Here is a 21115-nt window from a genome sequence, read left to right as displayed (position 1 = left end):
GAATGTGCAACTTGATTCCTTTTAGCCTGTTTTGTGACTGCTTGATACTTTTATTACATTCTAAGATTACAGAACCTTGGCTAAAAGGACTTACATTTGCATTGGATGACCATAATGTATGAATACTACATGGCTACACCATGGGGTATCATATGCGATGTTGTAAAACCACAAGGGGCAAGTTCCTAATACCACACTTGACAAAATTTCTTGCAAATGTGGAGTACTACACAGTGTACACCCTGTGATACAGACATCACACCCGTACAGATGTATACATACACTATGATAGTATAGAAAAAACAAAATGGGCAAGTAATCAGCTTCCTCAGAAACAATATGGATGCGCATTATTGGCGAGAGACCAGTGAATGGGTTCTTCTGGGTTGATGTGCACAGCAAAAAATCCTAGTCCCAGAATTTTCCAATCCCAGACATTTTACGCCATGAGGATTACAAATCCTAATTCAACAGCAGCCTAGATCTGATTCGATATATACACTCAGATTAATGTGTGGTAAAAGTCATTGTCCTTTTTAGTAGCACCTACACAACTGCATACTAGTAATTGCTAATTACTGATTTTGAGCAGAATGTCCACACCAGATTATCAATAGCTTTTTGGTCACCATTGTCTCCTACTGCAAGACATTAGCATAAAACATGCACAATGGTGCAGCATTTTCGGAAATTATGTCCATTCAATCTGGTGCTCGCAATTGTTACAGGATGAAACATGAAAAAATGGGCACCCTACAAATTCACATGTAAAAACTGGTGCATTTTGAAGAGGTCTACAGGACAGTGCTTGTAAAAACAAAATAAAGGAAAATGTAAGCACTTTGACAACAACAACCAAAAAACTAACAAAGCGTCAAAGCTCTTTAATCAACCACAAAATCATGGCTTATGTATGAACACTAAATAAGTAGATTCATATAAATTAAAGTTTTTTCTTTTCTTATTATCGACCTATTTGTATTATTCTGGCAGTCCTTTCTCTATGGGTTTTTTTTTTTTTCTCTCTCTCCTTTTTGCATCTTATATTATCATATCAGTAGACCGCTAAATAAACGAAACAAATTCATAGAAATTGAGTTCAAGACAAGATATTTTTTCCCATTTTAGTAAAAACAAAAGTGTAACAAACATATTGAAGACGGTCCATACAACACATTTTCCAGCATATACACGTTGTAATAGGGGATGTAAATAAAATTCATAAAATTTGTTTAATCTGCAATGTGCCATGCACTGTAAGTGGAAATAATGCTTGTAAAATACAGTGCATAATGTATGCTAGATTAATATCATACTAGAGTAAAAGTCTTTTGTATATATGTTAATTTATTGATTAGATGGCAGAAATTATCTAATCTTGAACTGTACATTACTAGTATGTCAAACTTAGAAAGCTTGGAAAGCTGTGAAGAATCTCGAGACAAGCTAAAATCTTTTGGATATTTTCTGCAACAGCTGACAATTTCTGGCCATGTAAAATTTGCATTCATTTGGAGAGCATATTACATTGTAATGTATACATTGTACCAGCCAATTGGAAGCATCATATGACAGAACTACAATGTATGTCCAATTTTTTGTTGGCACACACATATCAAATTTAGAATATTTTGGTACATTTTTCAGGACAATTAAGTTTTAGAGGAAAAAAAAAGACTATTTCATTTGTTAATATCCACACACCTGTAAGTTCACAATCCACTTGCTTCACACTGATTGTAATGAGAGGAAACTGATGCAGAGCACATTAACAGATAGTCCCTACAATGGAGGTGGCTACACCCCTGCTGCAAGAGCCTGTCCATGAGTCAACACCAGTGGGCGCTGTTGCCAGAAATCAGCATCCCTGCAACATGGCACATTGAGCACTGCATGCCCTGCATGCCACATGCGGGGCTTTTGACTCGGTGTGAAGTCATTGATACATTGCAGTACAGTCATGGACTGATGAATTCTTATAATGGTATTGCGGATCAGGGGCCTGTCTTATAAAGACTTGTGATAGAAATCAATCACAAGTTTCTTGTGAGCTGCAATGCAAGTTGCGATTGATTTGGGGACTTGTGATTGATTTGAAGGCTTTATAAGACGGGGCCCTGGAATGACAGTTGAGGGATGTGCCGAGCATAAATCAAGCTGCAATGTCAGCTTATGATACTGCAGATTATAAATTTGATACATCCAGAGCTACACGCATATTTTTTTGTGTGTGTTTTTAGAAATTTCTTTTCATATTTTGAAAATACTTAGTACAGAATCTTGAAAATCAAAAGATAAGCGAGGTAAATGTTTGTGCTAGCATACAAATTACTGCTCATTGGTCAGTGCTCACACAACACACAGAATTTATGTGTCTTTATACCTATGTACAAGTACATGACAAAATACTAGATGCATATGTGGATATTATGATATACTGTATACGCCATATATTTCGCGAGTCTAATTTTTTGCGTATCAGGAATCCCTGACGATTTCGCGAGTGGTTAAGTTCGCGATCGTGGAGTCCTGTACTGAATGGAGAAATGTACATGCGTCACATCCACATCGGGATCAGAATCAGTATTTTCGTGCGTCTTTAATTTTGCGAATAGCACATGACTCGCGAAATTCGCGAAAAATAAAAACCTCGCGAAATATTCGGCGTATACAGTAAATATGCAACCTGTTACTATTTAATGAAACCCTTATACAGTGTATGTCCATATTCAATTTGAGGCACTGCCATATACAAAACACCTTTGTAGAACCCTGTCACAGATGTACTGTTGGATAGCTCAGTAGCATGGTTGCTTCCAGTGGTCTATTTAAGATCTATCTACATGTACATCTACATACATTGTACATGTATGATGCAATGCAACCAGTGCCTGCATTTTGTTTTGTTTTTATTACTATTCTTTTCCTCCATTTGAATTTGGTATACGTTATGTAAATAGAGTTTTCAATTTGACTTACTTGCGGCTTTTAAAGTCATGGGTCATCACTGAAACGCTGCAATGTGCTGGTCACACAATGATAAGAAAAGAAATCATCAAAAATACATTGTACATGCACATGTACCCCTGGATGAAAGACATGACCTGGGTTGGATGGTTTGCAAGCTCTAAGTACATGAGGAGCTTCTTCCCCAGCACATCCTAGTAGATTACGTACGAACGCTGTTCGTGCACTGGTCTGGTGAGAGAGATGCAGCCCATACCGGATCCAACTTTGCTACTGAGCCATACCACAATGCATCTGAAACAGGGCTGGCCAGGAGGCAATTGCATTGGCGGTACCCAAAATTCATTCAGCCTCAGTAGACAGCAGCAATGATACCAGTATACTGTATACGCTGTTTAATATTTTCGCGTACAGATATTTTCCCGAATAACGAGGTCATAGACATTTTCGCGCGATGTTGTTTTCACGAATCAACGCCAACGCTTACAATGCTCTATTAACACAGTGCATGGAGAAATTTTCGCATGTTGTTAAATTTGCAATCCAACTGTGATTCGCGAAATTCGCGAAAATAACAGCTTATACAGTATATTATGACTAAATTTTGTCACTAAATTTTCAAATACTCGTAGAACAATAAAGAATCAGGACGACAGGAAATAATGTTCTTTTTCTGAAGCAAAAATAAATCACAGCTGAACTTAATACAGCTAAGATTTATAGCATTTACTGTATTCATACACTTTCCATTTTGCAAGAATTTTAAGATATTTTCACAAACTAAATTTGCAAAACAACTGTGCAAAACAACCAGAGTGATGTACAGTAACCAATTACTACACTGTGTATTTGTGCATTTTTTGACATGTCCAGCAAATGCATGTGTGATATCTTTGGAGTATATTCTTCTACGTACATGTACTGATTTTGCAGAATTCTAGTGCGTATATTTGTGATGTACACAGGCTCAGTGTCTCACAGGACTATGAATATTGCGCATCATAGACTTTATCATCAGCTGATTTTTCCATATTATACATACACGTACATTGTACATACTATTTGTATGATGCATCGAGCGTTACCCCGGGTACCGTAGTACCCCGGGTAACCGCGTTGTGTAGCGCCACCTCACGTCCACTAGAGGACAGCCAGAGAAAAATGCATGCACCGTGTGTGCGTGTACATAGCATTCCCATGTCACTGCATGTTATACTATGCGTGCATGGAAGCTGCGATACCACTAGCGTGTGCTTTAGTGCAGTGCAGTGCAGTGGCTAGCGCGTGCTAGCTCCAGCACCAAAATGATTTCCTCTTTTTGGCACCCAGGGTACAACCTTTTTAAAAAAATAAATAATTCAACAAAATGGCTGATTTTTATTTGGTACCCCGGGATACCATTATATCATCATATGTGAAAGAGTATAATGCAAGCTGCCCACCCCCCCCCCCCCAACACACACACAGGCACACACAAATGAAAAATATAAAAAACCACACACACACAGCTAATGCCTCTCACTCAATGAATGAACATGAATTTTCCTACATCTATCCAGGAATAACAATATCCAGTTACACGCTCCAATTTCCTGGCGAGACAGCTACACAAAAACACCTTCAGTAGTCGGCCATGGTGGCTCTTCATACAAAATGTACCTCTCCATGCATTACTTACACACACACACACACACACACACACAAACACACACACACACACACACACACACACGAATGTAATTTAATTTAAATCACAGCACCAACAAAAAAAAAAAAATAGTAAAGTGTTCAGTGGTGTCAGTGCAGTGCATCTGATGGCATGTCTGTGGCATGCTGAGGCCCTGGCAGCATGATCATATCCATTGCCATTGGGACACGCTCGCTAGCACCGTAAACCAATTTCACGTGTACGGGCATGCTGTTTGCTTGTACACACAATCTACAGTAGGCTAGAGGACTGTATCCCTCAGGCATTTTGCTAAACTGTACAGAGATAGCTATCCCATGCAAGCTTGAAAGAAGGCCACAATCCATGCACAGAAAAGATCAGCATTACTTTTCTACATCTTTCCTACATTTCTTTTTTTTTAACCCTTTGTGCATTCCTATGCTTTTTACTTCACACTTACGTATGTACCAGCATGTACAATTGTACACTGTATCACTGCACTCAAAGGTGTATTTAAGAATAACCCACAATAATCAACTATTTCCTCAAAAGTGGAACCATGAGACATTCATGTTTTCAGCTGGATAGTGTTGTACATACATGTACATAGTATGTACATTTATGTATGTACACGTCCACAGCTGCAGCTCTTTGACTGTGCATCTCTAAACACAAGTCTACATTTACATGTGATATTGCTCCTTAAATGTTACAGATTTAAAACATGTAGAATAAAATATACCGCTAATATAACGATATAATATAATATACAAATTTGTATAGTATATATAAAATTACTTCACGACAAAGCATTCACGTCTGTTTAATTCCTATTTTTCTCCTTTTTTTTTAACAAAAAATAGTGCAAGTGGTATGACTGTTCATGATTTTATCAATCTAAAACTGTGTTACACTGAAAGTATTTCATAATTTAGAATCACAACCAATTAGCATGATGAGCTAAAAGTAAGAGGGCATTGCAAAGGGCTGCAGTAATGATGACATAACAAAGAGCTTGACCAAGGCTTACTATTTTGAAGTACAAGTATTACATAAATGGACTCCTAACCTAGAAATGATACCACAACTTGTCAAAATCACATTTGTGACTTTTGTATTACACATCTCGATGACCAAGTTTGATTCAATGAAAGTGGAAAAAAGAGCATACATTTTGCAAACTGGAACATTTTGTAAGACAATTTCCACAGTGGCAGACTTCACAATCAAGAACTACATTGACAGGAGATATGAGGAGGAAAAAATTGTGATTTTTCATTTTAGATAAAACACAAAAATTTTTGTTACTGGGGTCTGGAGGCAAAATTTTTGCAAGCTGTTAATTTCATGAATATTGGTCAACTCACTGTGTATTATTCTCACAGATAAAACCACTACAATGTGAAGCATACATTGTATACAGTAACTGTTTTTTGTTCTGATCTTTACGACTTGTCTTCGTATTTTGTATTCCCGCTAGGCAACGATGGATCCAGGCATGTCAAAAGTTCATTATCTGTGATTGCTATCATGAACCATGGGCAATCATGATTGTGTGTGCCTCATACACAGTACAGTGTAAGCTGCAAATACACTTTTTTTTTCTCTCTCTCTAGTTTCTCCCTCCCTGATGAACATTGTGATATGATTGCAAATTACAATCATGAAAATATCACCACATGACAACATAAAATAACTTTAGAACCAGGGTTTACTAGATTCTTCTCAACATCGGTCTCTATGCATACACTTATCCACCATTTTTCTTCATTGTGGAGGCGGGATGCTTTGAATACATGCACACATTATAGGCCCAACTTATGAATTGATCTGTACATTTGTACATTTCAATGTAATGGTAAACTACAGTATGATCTTAAAACTTGAAATATATCTACAACTGTATAACCTAATACATGATACAAAGATAGTGATCGTGAATTCTGTAATCTCATTGGTCAATCAACCACTTAATATATCCCGTATTACGTGATACGACGTCATGATACTGTATTACACAGCCAGCTGCGCATGTACCAAAGACGCTTATAGGAAAGTGCGCGCTAATCCTGTACAAAACAAATGGACAGCGCGCAGTCCTCAAGCGTATTGCGCACATAACCTGAGACCACTAGACGCTTGATAAACAACAGCAACTTGATATCTATCTGGCTACACTGCACTGCAGTATCTTATGGCGTGTACGTGTACGTGTTGTACGTATTTGTATGCGCGCATCGCATGCAGTAATCAGCTCGCGAAACGTAGGCCTAAGTCAAAATGGTCATGGCTGACAGCCGGCGATTTCAACATCATTCACGAGGGGAAATCAGCGAGAAGAAGGTTAGCACTTACACTAAAAGATAAAATCGTTACCCCCTGCTTGTTCTTACAAAATACAGGAAATATCTACGGTCTGGTGCCATATTCCATTCGGCCTTCGGCCTCATGGCATATGGCACCAGACCGTAGATATTTGCCCGTATTTCGTGAACAAGCAGGGGGTAACTAATAGTATTACAAATTACGATATTAAAATTGAATACTATGGAGATTTCCTCAAAGCAAAATCTTATTTGAGAATTACATAACAACATGTCTTCATAATTTTCTATAGTAAAAATGGAACTCCTACATTTGTATTCAATAACTAGCAGTATACGCGGAAAAATATTAAACTTGCGTGCTGTCAACAGTTCTTCATGGCTTGCCAGATTTAACTTTTAATATCAAAAGGCTATAGATTACTTTTCTACAGGAATCCTCAAGTGTATCATTTCAAAAATTCTACAGTGTATGTTTTAAAAACTACTACAATGTATGGAAAAAAAACAACAACAGGATTTTGCGGGTTGTCTCAGCAATCATTTATCTGTGAAAATGCAATCAAGGAGTAATGCCTTGATGCAATGCATCAGCAACAAAGTACAGGCCTGTACAGTGTAGGTCAAAAACTGTAGGTGACACTGCTGTACAGGCTATGCAATGTGGAGGTAACATTGTGATTGTCTTGCTTCTTGCAAAATTTATGATTCTTTGATATGCATTACTCAACTACGGTTTGCATATTACAGTACAATGTAAATTGTAGACATCTCCTACATGTAGAGGTTGCTGATATTTTGGTTTTTATTTCAGTAGTTTCTCTGCTTGAATTCGTTTTTAAAGGGCATCCAAAACGTACACGAGCTCTACTCATTGTATGTGTACAAACGGTGGTATTGGTTGCCATGCACACCTCATGGCTGTGGTGATTCCATGCATAATGCGTGTATTCATCGGGAGTGCTTTTATCACGTGTGCCATCACGTTTGAAACTGTACCTGCATGTACATGCACAAGCTGTCGTCACGGCAAGAAATGCATGCCCATCTACTCTAACACTGTAAACAATTCTTCCATGCTTGTACATTTAATGGAGTCTGTAATAACTCACTACCTACACAAATAATACAATGTTTTGCGAAATCTCAGCAAAACAGGACACTGTTGTGCATTTGAAATGCAGTAACATTATCTGCACACATAAAATTGTCCTACACATTTGCTGCCTACAGAGACATCATCTCAATAGTACACAGTGTGAAAACTACTGTAATGCTAGACTTGACACAGTTTGCATTTTCAGGTGAAAAGACTATCACTACTTCCTTCCATTTCAGGAGGAGCTACTGTTTGGTACATGTATGTACCCATCACTACTTGTTCGAAATGAAACATTTTAAACAAACATGAGGGACATTATCAAGGCTTCTGCCACAACACCTCATACTTGAACTGTACCTAAAAATATCACATGACCACACCGCAATGCCTACAATAAAAGATGTAATGCTTGCTAATGGACAACTTTTTTTATACAATTTTGCAGGTCTGCAACATACTGAAACTTTACGCAGAATCACTCACTATTAAACTAATAATAATAATAATAAATAGATACAATGTACACGAATGTACAACTACATTATGTACAAGGCTCCAAGATCATGAAAGTCATACCTTGTGCATTACATGAGGTTTCATCATCACACCCTCCCTGATCCCACTAAATTGCACACAACAATCCTACCTGACACAGTGTTTTGCATTACAAGTTTTTCGAGAGTTCTACCTATAAATGCACCCCCAACAATGTCCTACGGCAGGGAAGATACTGCGGTCACATGTGTTGACGAAAAAAAAAAATAAAAATATTGAAATTATTTAATTGGTACAGCTTCACTGACTGTAGAAAAAGAGGCATTTCTACTGTACACTGTCACAGATCACAGACTTACAGTGTATAAAGAGAAAAAATGAAATTCTAAGAATTTGACATTGACTTTTCTGATTTTAAAGCTGCTTTGGGTTGGATTCTCTGCGCTGCTACAGAGTTGCACATACAAAGTGTAGGTGGCCAAACTATGTATTGCACAATGTCATATGCTACACTGCGCAGCCAAGCATGGCAAGATATTAAAAAAAAAAGCATTACACAGCTGTACACATGTGTATACATAAGTAGATGCCCTGCAACCATTTATATAGCACATACATCTGTAATGTCCCTGTCATTACACCTGTATTGAACTGGTAGATTCACACAACTACACATTTATAATCCAAGGTAGGTATGATATAACTGACTGCATTCACCCCATTTTCCCTAGAGTTGGTGGGCAAGTCCAAGCTATTTTGCACCAGTAACGCGTGGGACATCACAAGAAGATTTAGCCCTATATTGCACTGTTAAGATTGAAACTTCATATGTTGGGTTGCTTTTGATAGCTAGTAGGTATCTTCATTCAAAACAATAGAAATAATGAGAATCACGCGTTCAGTATTTAATTTATGCAAATTTATTCTCCAGTAATGCGTGGGACCACAAAAATTGTCCTTTTTTTCTTCTTTTACTTTTATCTCAATTATTGTGAAAATACTTGGTATACTATAAAATCATTACAAACATCTTTTCGTACAACAATTACTGTACCTGAAACAAAACATTTCAGAAAAAATCATGAAACTGTTTTCTCTCAAGGTCAATTATAGAAAGATAGGTATAGTAACGTGTGGGACAAGTAACGCGTGGGACATTTTTGTCACTATGAATATTGTGATGTGAATTGCACATTTGCTCAGAGAAACTTTAATATGGGGTACTAATTATCTAAATAGATGTATTTCTAATAAATTCTTGCAAATTCAAATGATTTAGACCCACCAAAACAATAGATATAATAAAAAATATGAAATGCCTGTGTTATCCTTTATTTTTTAACATTTGACTTTGAATGTGACCTTGAAAATAGCATGTAATGATCTTTTGTGAATTATTTATCCAAAGTGGAGTTTTTCACCAAATTTCAAGTCAGAATTCAGAAAATTACAAAAAATCCCTCAATAATGTACACATTTCCCATAGAAGACTAAGATTTAGTACACTTCCATTGACTTGTACACAAATCGTCCCACGCGTTACTAAAATGTCCCACGCGTTACTAAATCTAATTGAAAAGTGCAAGTATGAGATTTATCAGACTAACTTTTTATCTCTTGGATATGATTAGGTCCATTGTGAATTTGGTCTTTTGAAAGTTTCAGGTCAATTAAATCATTAACTTTTATGCAAATGAGAAATAATGACCTAAAAAAGTAACGCGTGGGACATGCTAATTTTGGCCCATCCCTCATTTGCATATTTAATCAGTTGAGAAACTGAAAATCACAGTCATGATAACTTGTTAGTCAGACTTAAGGTCACCATACTTATTTTCGTAAAAACTTGTAAAAATTAAAAGATATATTTTAAAATGCAGAATTTTTGAATGTCCCACGCGTTACTCTAAATTTTAATTTATGCAGATTAATTAATTTATTGCTGGTTATGCGGAAGGATTTTTACTTTTTCTTCTTGAAATTCATGTATTTTAACTTCTTAGCTTTAAAATGATACCAAGTTTATGTAGGTTGACCCATTTTGAATTTTCAGTCTTGTGTGATCAAATAGCTTGGACTTGCCCTGAGGCACCACGCTCCAGCTGCTCTGCACAGACCCTACAACATGAACTGAAACTTTTCAGTAGTATACAGTCAGAAATCACAGTCAAATCATTCTCTGGGTTGCCACTATACTGCTAATAAAGTGATGTACAATGTACACATGTACATTGTACATGTATATGACCCATTTTCTCATGATATGAAATATGAGACATACACTGTATCAGTAATCATTATCCTCAGAGCAAAGCATGAATATCCTTGCACACACACACTAACATTACTTTTATCATTACACATTTTACAAGGTAGGGCAAGTGCATTGATAGTATGTGTACATGTTCTCAATTTATCCAAAACTTCAAGAACGGCTTTTAAAACAGCTGTAAAAGGGTTTTTTCTGCATGCTATGAGCCTACCAAAAAACAAAGGCAAAAAAAAAAAAAAAAAAATGAGGCAATATCTTGTTAAACGAGATATGAAACTCGTCAGACTGACGAGTTAGGTGATACGCTTGGGATCATCAGATGTCGGTCATCTGTGATCGACAAAGAAAAGAATGTGATACAGGCACCTTGAAGTTATATTGAGCGTGCGTGCAAAACCGTTTCTCTAACCTCTCGGCCACGGGACATCCACGGAAATGGTAAGGCAAAAAAGAAATGTATAGATATTACAGGGAGAAAAGTCAATGCCCACTCAACCAACGTGGCCGCGTGAACATATTGCATTGCTAGACGGAAATGCGGCCTTGTAACGACTGATGTCGCTATGCCATTTCTAGCAACTTGGGAAAAATACGTGCCGTAAACATAAAACCTGTAATCGGCTGGTTTTGATACCTTGCCTTTAATCACCATTTTCAGTGTGATGACGTCATCAAAGTACAAAACGATGACATGGTCTTGAAAGACAAATGTTCAAAGTACAACACCTCCGTCGTCGTCATTACATACTATGATCGGTGTGACAAAGTCAGCCTGCAAAATTTTGCAGCAGTCGAAGCAATATGGTCTCCAACACAAAAAAGAGGGATATGGTGTGTGTGTGTGTCTGTGTGTGTGTGTATAGGTGCGTTTATATACGAATGTGATTTCTACATGGACGAATATGTAATACAAAATTGAAGAAAAAAAAAGTAAAATAGCTAAGTATTTTGTTTCGTGATCTTGTGGGGTTCGAACCCGCACGTGTGCAACCTCACGTCTCTGAGACGTCGCCTTTAACCACTCGGCAATACGTCTCGACGAGAAAATATGAGGAACGTAAACTTATGCATGTAAAAGATGAATCAGGAATCGTTTTGTTCACATTCCATTCTCATTTTCAGTTTTAAACTTCAAAATTGTCAAACTGATGATGAGATTTCAAAGAATAAAATGCATGATTACTGCAGCTTATTGTCTCAGTTACCACATACTTAAGTTACAGAGGAAATGGAGCAAAATCAGCTGAGATAAAGGTGCTTAAACGTTGTCAAGTCAATGCACATTAAAAAAAAAAAAATCACCTCCCATAGACATAACACGTAAACTAGTCTGATTTTGAGTCTTTACCTTTAATCACAATTTGAAGTATGATGGTAAGTCTTCTCGAACCAAGAGTGTGGAACGTAAGCTTCTACGTGAAAGATGAATCATGACGATCACCCGTGACCGACACATCTTCAAAGGGATCAGTTATTAGAAGTGGAAGCCCTCGTGCCAAGCATATTGTCTCAGCAATTCCAAAGCAATGATACCCTTACATTTAGGCATACCATAATTTCCCTCTGAAATCAATGGTAGGTATTATTCATGTACAATTGCTTGCCTTGTCCATAAATTTTGCGTTACAAACTTTCAGTGAAACGTGTCATAACATAATTCTGTAACTCCATTAGCAGGGATTGACTACATAAAGAAAAATATATCAAATTGAACGCTTAGCGCGTATAACTAAGGGGGATTTTAGCCTGATGCTCTGTTCTTCACTGCTCAGATACCAACAACACTCATTACCTACGGCTACGTATAGAGAAACAGCCATGACGAAAATCAGTTTTTCCTTTTCTTTGGCAGATAGATACACAACCCCTTTAAACCACACTATAATTGACATGGAGGGACATGAAAAAGTTCATTACTACTACTAAACAGTAATGCCTTCTACTCATGTGGCACAAGATACCTCTATAGCAACATAAAACCTGTCTACAACTCCGTTATTGCGTCAAACAGTAACATCCTGGAATTTCAAAGAGATGAGCGAGACGCCATACACCTGGACTAGAGTTAATTCATTCAGTTGCCATTCTTGCTCCAGTTGAGTTATGTAAATTATTTTCCGACCTGTCTTGTGACAGTGTAACAGGAACAAATGTAGAGAAAAGGAAAGAGAAAAGGAAAGGTGGCAAGCGGGGCACTGTACCAAGGGCAATTTAAACATTACGTATGATAAATGAAGCAAATCCAACCTCCAGCCTCCGACAAAAAAAAAAGGAACTTGAGTGACTGTGTGTCGTGGGGTAGTTTAATTGATAAGATAATACGATAAATGACATCGATCGGAATAAAGCTGAACTGCCAAAAGAAAAACAAAGAAAGAGAGAGAGAAAAAAAATGATAGCGTCCTGCGGGTCTCGAACATCTCGTCCTAAGGTAGAGCATAATGACCATGCAGCGCGCTAAGCGACTATAAAGCCACACGGCTGTCCCGAAGATTGGATGTGAAATTTATATCTTTATACCATTTACAACATGAAAAAGTTCATTACTACTACTAAACAGTGATGCCTTCCACTCATGTGGCACAAGATACCTCTATAGCAACATATAACCTGTCTACAACTCCGTTATTGGGTCAAACAATAACAACCTGGAATTTCAAAGAGATGAGCGAGACGCCATACACCTGGACTAGAGTTAATCAATTCAGCTCCCATTCCTGCAAGTTATTTAAACGTACATGTTCCTACCTATCCTGTTACAGTATAACAATAACCAATGAAGAGAAAAGGAAAGAGCAAACGAAAGGTGGCAAGCGGGACACTGTAACAAGGGGCAATTTACAACATTAAGTGTGACAAAATTAATGAAGCAAACCCAATCTCCAAACTCCAATACAAAACAAGGGAAATAGAGCAGCCGTGTTCACGGGTTAGGTACACTTGATAAAATAATATGATAAATGACATCGGAGTAAAGCTGAACTGTCGAAAAAAAAAGGAGAGAAAAAGAAAGAACGGAAAAAAGTCCTGCGGGAGTCGAACCTCTCACCTTCCGGTAAGGCGTTATGAACACCCAGCGCGCTAAGCGATTATGCCACACGGCTGTCCTGAAGATTGAGTGCGAAACTTAAATCTAAATACTATTGTGAATGTGTTGACTTGTGATGGCGCTATTCAACTTCTCACAAGTGGCAGCGTGGACTCGATCAATATACAGTTGCAAAGAAAAATTGGGAATCGTTCTGTACAGATTGCATTCTCATTTTCAGTTTTAAACTACAAAATTATCAACCTGATGAGGAGATTTGAAAACATAAAATGCATGATTACTGAAGCTTATTGTCTCAGCTACAACATACGTATGTTTCAGAGGAAATGGAGCAAAATCAGATGAGGTAAAGGTGCTTAAACGTTGTCAAGTCAATGCATGGTTTGAAAAAAAAAATCACCTCCCATAGACATAACACGTAAACTTGTCTGATTTTGAGTCTTTACCTTTAATCACAATTTCTAGTATGATGACGTCATCATATTTCAAAACCATCACATGGACTTGAGAGGAAAATGTTCAAAGTACAACATATCTGAATTTGGGATAATATTGAGCTTAAACAACAGAGATACGAGCAAATGAATGTCAGAAACAGTACCTCAAAAAAATCAATTCCACTTTTTTTATTTAAAATGACGATATGATGACGTCATCGCGTTTTCCTGGCAATATTGATACTTGGAATGTTATTTACAATTCATATACTTATGTAATATGCAATAGAAATATAGGGTCAACGGACGATTTAAAGAGCTATGGCGAAATAAACAAAGACATGTTTTTTCACTATATTTGCAGAAAGACGCGCACGCGGAATTTCAACTTTGACGCCAGTGCATTCCTTTGTTATAGGTCGAAATCGATCGGAAATCAATGGATATTGTTACTCAAAGTATCAGGAATCCAAATCAGTCAAAAAAATTAGATTTTCATGTTGCTTACGGGCTCTGCGCGCGAAATTGCGCGGACGGACGCGCACGCGAGAAAATGTTTGAAACGCTTAAAATTGTCTGAAACTTCGAGATTTCCCATTGGGAAGTCGTTTTGATCCTTTTAAAATTTTGACGCGCGCTTACGTGCGCGTAATGATGACCTGTGTAACTAGCGTTAAGAAGTAGGATAGAGCGTGACCTGAACTTCATGTCCACCGAAAATGATACAGAAATGACATCTAGTTATGAAGTTATGATCGATCATGTGACAAGGTCCGAAAATCACAAAATGGCGCCTAGATGACGTCATAGATATGTTACTGTCATGAAAACCTTATTGTGGCTAGATTTTGTCATGAGACATGTTGACTGAAAATGTCATGTTATTTCGTAATGTCATTCTTGAGATATTGACGACACAAAATTGTCCAGAAAGAAAGAAGAATAAAAAAAAATAAAGAGAGATTTTGACAATCACAATAGGTGATACGCTGATAGCGTATCACCTAATTACAATCATTATTTTGGGAAAGGGCTAAAACAGAGACAATGATTGCTGATATTTCTTAACATGGGTAATGCTACATGTATATTTTGTTTCTCAGTGTGTATTGGTACTGGTACAGTACATCAAGTCTGCTACTGCCCTCTACTGTATGTTGTTACATTTGATGCCAGTAGAATATTTGATAGATGTGTACGGTACGTCATTCTTCTTGAGAATTCATTTTTTTTTTAATTTCTTAAATATCATTCATATTGCACCCGTAAGTTTTCATTCCCTTGCCACACTCACTGTGCAAGACTACAGTGATACAGCAGACAATGAATCAGCCAATGAGTAGTGTATCCATTTTCACAGCACAAGCCTTTGCTTGCAGAGGATCTTACTCTTCAAATAAACATGCCAGCATGTTGTATAAAAGTTACCATGCATCCAATACTTCTTTCTTCTTCTTCTTCTTCTTCTCCTTCTTCTTTTTCTGTTTGGGGGAAAGGGAGGCGTACTGAAAAGCAAAATGATGCTTAAAATCTTGTGGCTTCAACAAAACCCATCAGGGCAAATGATTAAAGCAACAGGAAAGAGGAAACATGTAAACGTGACTGTATACACTACCTTTGACAGAAAGATCCAACTTATCAGGGATATGTTCCAAAGAGAATACATCTGGGAACACAGAATATCCTCTCCTATGTACTACCCAATCAGATAACACAGGAGTGCTCTGCTCACAGAAACGAATGTGACTGGCTATTAACAGAATCATTTGCCGATGATTGCTAATTGGCATGTTGACAAGCTGATAGCTGAGATGTGTCTTTTTTCATGAAAATTTCACCCAAATCTTGGATATTTCAATAAGCTGATGAGTTTGTACATACAAAGACAATAATCCTCAATGTAAGTTACAATTTACTGATCTATGACTGTAAGCCATCATTAGCCATTACATAAACATGGAGGGCTAGGCACCTAACCCTTCAACCTTTACATACATTGTAGTAGTGTACATCCACGAGGACAGTGGTTAACCCTAGCTCAAGATCCCAACATAGCAGCGACTACTGTAAAACCAAAAAGGTTTGCGTGCATTTTAATTTCACAAATTTCTCAAGAGCCTAGATTTACAAAATCAAAATGCATACCTATACAAAAGTTCTTGTCTACACTACATTGTATATATGCACTGAATGCCAGTGGCAATTTGCGAAATTTCATGCCACAAACATTTCTTGCATTACAGTATAAATTGTACAATGTATGAATGGACGAATTTTGTCTATTAAGAACCATCAAAGTAAAACAAAAAAAAAAAAAAATTACTGAATAAATGATCATAAACAATGTTATAAACTTAAAGTCATAAAATGCCTCTAAATAGACATATTTTTCCAACACTACCTAAACTATAACTAGAAAAAGTCTATAGAATTCTAGGGTAGGGTATTTTACCACAGCAATCCAGGGATTTAGGGGCCACTCACTGATTATGATCTTACAATGCACTGATCGATTCAGTGCTTATTTACGTAGCTGTAGGACAATTTGTTAATCAGTTGCAATATAAAAACAACTTGATGCAATAATTTCAGGAATTTGAATAATTACACAGTACTCGCTGCAAACTTTAATACAAGGATTAGAACTAGCACTAGCTGCTGGACAGAAGCTTGGTGGTCTAGTGGATAAGACGCCTGTCTGGAGATCAGTAGGTTGTACAATGTAGGTTTGAATCCTGCCCGAGTATGTATGTACAATGTATGCCCATGCTTTCTTTTGTCATTGCTACTACTCGAAACACTGCTCAATTCAGTGCTTTTGTGGATGTAGGGCAATTTGTTAATCAGTTGCAATATAAAAACAACTTGACGCAAAAATTTCAGGAATTTGAATAATTACACAGTACTCATTGCAAACTTACAAGGATTAGAACCAGCACAGCACTAGCTGCTAGGCAGAAGCTTGGTGGTCTAGTGGATAAGACGCCTGTCCGGAGATCAGTAGGTTGTACAATGTAGGTTTGAATCCTGCCCGAGTATGTATGCCCATGCTTTCTTTTGTCATGGCTACTACTGGAAACACTGCTCAATTCAGTGCTTATTTATGTGGATGTAGGGCAATTTGTTAATCAGTTGCAATACACATGTATAAAAACAACTTGACGCAAAAATTTCAGGAATTTGAATATTTACACAGTACTCGCTGCAAACTTACAAGGATTAGAACCAGCACTAGCTGCTGGGCAGAAGCTTGGTGGTCTAGTGGATAAGATGCCTGTCCGGAGATCAGTAGGTCGTCCAATGTAGGTTTGAATCCTGCCCGAGTATGTACAATTGTATGCCCATGCTTTCTTTTGTCATGGCTACTACTCGAAACACTGCTCAATTCAGTGCTTATTTATGTCGATGTAGGGCAATTTGTTAATTAGTTGCAATAAAAACTTGACAGAAGAATTTCATGAACTTGAATAATAACGCAGTAACTGCTGCAATCTACAAGGACTAGAACCAGCACTGGCTGTTGGACAGAAGCTCGGTGGTCTAGTGGATAAGACGCCTTCCCAGAAATCAAGAGGTCATAGGTTTGAATCCTGCTTGAGCACCAGGTATGTATGCCCATGATTTCTTTTGTCATGGCTACTAAAACAATCACTTCAGTGCTCATTTACGTCAATGTAGGGCAATTCGTTAATCACTTGCAAATGACATTCTGATACCCTGCTAATAATGCAGGCAGGTTTCAGAGCCTCCTTGAGGAGGTTTGAAGGTCCAACTTAAAAAAGCGGACTCTTGTCTGTTTATAGTGCCTGGGCCAGTTTTGCAAGAGCAGGTCAGACTGGCTCCATTACCATGGGTACCGAGTTCCCCTCTGATACATGGCACAGGCTCTTTAATTTCCAACATTTAAACGGAATCTTGATAAAGTGAAAAAGTGTGTAAGTTGTGAGGTGTTTTATCACCGGTAGTTGGTCACAACGGCTGGTTTGTAAACATATTAAGCTGGCCATGACCTTCAGTGATAACTTCCGGGTCAGCCAAAAAAGCGGCTTCTCAAACCCCCTAGTGTACTGCAGCCGAGGCTCTTTGAGGCTGCTACAGAAAACCATCCCCTGTAGAGGGTTTCAGAACCTGACCTAACCGGATCTCCTTTTCTGAATTCTGTCTGTTTATACCGAGCTGAAAGGCTGCTCAGGACTGCTACAGGACTCTAAGAGGCTTCAGAACCCCCTTTTCTGCTTAGTGTAAACATGGTATTTACTCTCTCACATCAACTCAAATTGACCTCCAAAGTTAGGACTGTATTTGTCTTAAATTGATCTAGGAGTATGTCTATAAAGCCTTAGATTCACCAATTATTTGACTGTAATATTTTTGTGAATTTACCAGCTTGAGAGGCTTTCTTTGGAATTTCCAGTTGTTTTTCACCTAAAGAGCATTGAATGGGCTTAGTCCCACATAATTTACATAGAAGAGAAGCAGTCCTTTACTCAAACAAGTAATGGGAAGTGCGAGTAGACTACTCTCGCTCTTGCACCTGATTGGGCAGTTGTAGTTTTAGTGGTGATGGAAACTGCACCTGCCACTAATAGGCACCCTGCTGCAAACTGAGATAATTGGTAAATACAATTGAGTAGGAAGCAAATTCTTGCACTGGTCAGAGTTGATTAATTTTGCATGCAATGGGCAATGTTTATTGCAACAATTTCATGATCTACGGCTACAGTTGCATCATACAGTAATATCAAATACCGTACATTTTGGGCTACAGCAAATTACACTCTCACATATTTCAGTTTGTGAGAGTATAATTTGCTGTGCCTGTAGTAAGTAGCCCAAAATATTGATTATCATGAATTAAGCCTAACTGTTCAAAGGTCATTTCTGTCTGACACTGTTGAGGTCTAAACTGGACGGATCCCGATTACCCCTGGATTGCTGTTTGATATCTGTTTTTAGCCAACATATGTAATGTATGGGCAATTCCGCGGTTAGTAACGTTACATTTAAACAACTTTAGATATCTATTTTTACTACTAAATCACCATTTATTCATTTCAAGTCAAAATCATGTTAAAAGCATGTTCATCCTTCCCAGGTTTATGATATACAGTACAGTAGAAAAGAATGAATACAATCCAACAAATATTAGAATTGCTATGCCAACTAAAAGAGCTGGTTAGTAATGTTACGAAAAAAGGACATGACCAAAAAAATCAATGTCTTGTAACAAAAAGCATGCAAAAATTAAAGTTACTTCAAACAAAGTGTTGCATTAATTTTAATCATTGCATAATGACAAGTGTTCACGCAAAAATTTTTAGCAGTTCGACCGATAATCTGTTAGCTAGACCCCCAAAGGCATGGTTAGTAACGTTACATTTGTCCAGAGTAATTCCGCAGGCCATTTCGCCCTTTTGTAATTGACAAAATGTCACATGACTTCTGGAGTATTTAAATGTAAAAGCAAAACTTATGAGGAAAAATTTTAAAATGAACCCATTGTAATTTGAATTTAAGTGAAATTCAGCGTCCCCAGTCCCACATGAACATTTTCACTGATGCTCATGGTTTTAGATCTCGCAAAATCAATAAATACGAAAAATAAAATCTACTGAATTTGACAGACCTTAATGATTGGTGAACATCCCATGGCATTTTGATACCTAAATTTAATAAAGAGTAAGAATAAAAGAGGCACATTTCTTTTATCCATGCCATGTCCACCTATTTAACTGTGGAACTGCCCACATGCATTCAATGACAGGCTTCACTGGGACCCATATTATGCCTGATAGTAAACACTGTGGCGCTGCACCGGCAAATAGTTCGATTCTGAGCATGCCATAGCAAGAGCCATGATCATGATCATGATCATCGCACTGCACTGCTAGATGCTGCACTGTGTGTGTTGTCAAAACTCAGATGCAATCAGGTACGGTCACCGTATGAAGGAAAACGTAGTGTGAGTTTAGCGGGTAAACCGACCACAGCATGTGCAAAAATACCGGACATATACAGGGTACTCAAGGTCCCCTGTGTATCAAAACTGATACTTTTAATTCTCCAATACACCTTATTTACATATAAGCTCAAATATAACCGTATTTTTTAACCTCAACGTGGACGAGCTAGGTAGAACTCAAGTATTTATTACCGTTGCCATTCTTCCGAAGTGCTCCCATAGAAAGTTTACTGGATCTTCAGGCCGATGAATGCACAGTTGTACGATAGAATCTTTCAGCAATTGCTGGATATTGTGCTTCTGAACGTAGGCTTCGCATTCCTTCAAACTTTGCTCGTCTTCCATGTTGGACGCCATTGGTGATATTGCAGCTCAATATATCAAGTTACGATGCCAAAACTGGAAAACACACAGCAAAGAAGTAGGCTATGCAGAAGGTCTTCAAAGTGCTAGCTGATGACAACACACCGTTCAACGTGAGAGAAGTGTACGCGACTTGCGTAGTGCTATGCTGCGTGTACATGTATGCAAAGCGACTGGGGGAATGCATGCACGAAGTGCTGTTTGATCGTGCGTGGGATAGTGAACACCGAGAAACTGAATATAGACGACAAAATCAGCTAATCGGGTAACTGTGCTGTGAACGCTGTATAACAGAAAACGTGAAACTGCTATCGATAGCCGATAATTTTAGTTACTGCCGTGACGTCGGATACCAGTTTCTGATGATACACTCGTCGCATGGAGCGGATACCTTTGGCTCGAGACGTCGCAATCATCCGTTTACACCCGGACCCAGCAGCATCTCCTTACTAAATTAAATAGCTGATATACCAAT

General features: G+C 37.8%; 1 protein-coding gene across 1 annotated transcript in view; it reads right to left on the bottom strand.

The window, feature by feature from the left end:
• Window positions 1-20767, bottom strand: part of LOC140231624 (cAMP-dependent protein kinase regulatory subunit-like) — a 77077-nt gene extending 56310 nt beyond the window's left edge. The window contains exon 1 of the mRNA XM_072311774.1: window positions 20470-20767. Within this exon, the coding sequence (XP_072167875.1) occupies window positions 20470-20634 (165 nt within the window). The 5' untranslated portion in view covers window positions 20635-20767. The remainder of the gene's footprint in view (window positions 1-20469) is intronic.
• Window positions 20768-21115: the final 348 nt, after the last annotated feature.

This window comes from Diadema setosum, chromosome 8 (genome assembly GCF_964275005.1).
Source record: "Diadema setosum chromosome 8, eeDiaSeto1, whole genome shotgun sequence".
Lineage (NCBI taxonomy): Eukaryota > Metazoa > Echinodermata > Echinoidea > Diadematoida > Diadematidae > Diadema > Diadema setosum.
This window is presented reverse-complemented; position numbering and strand designations above follow the sequence as displayed.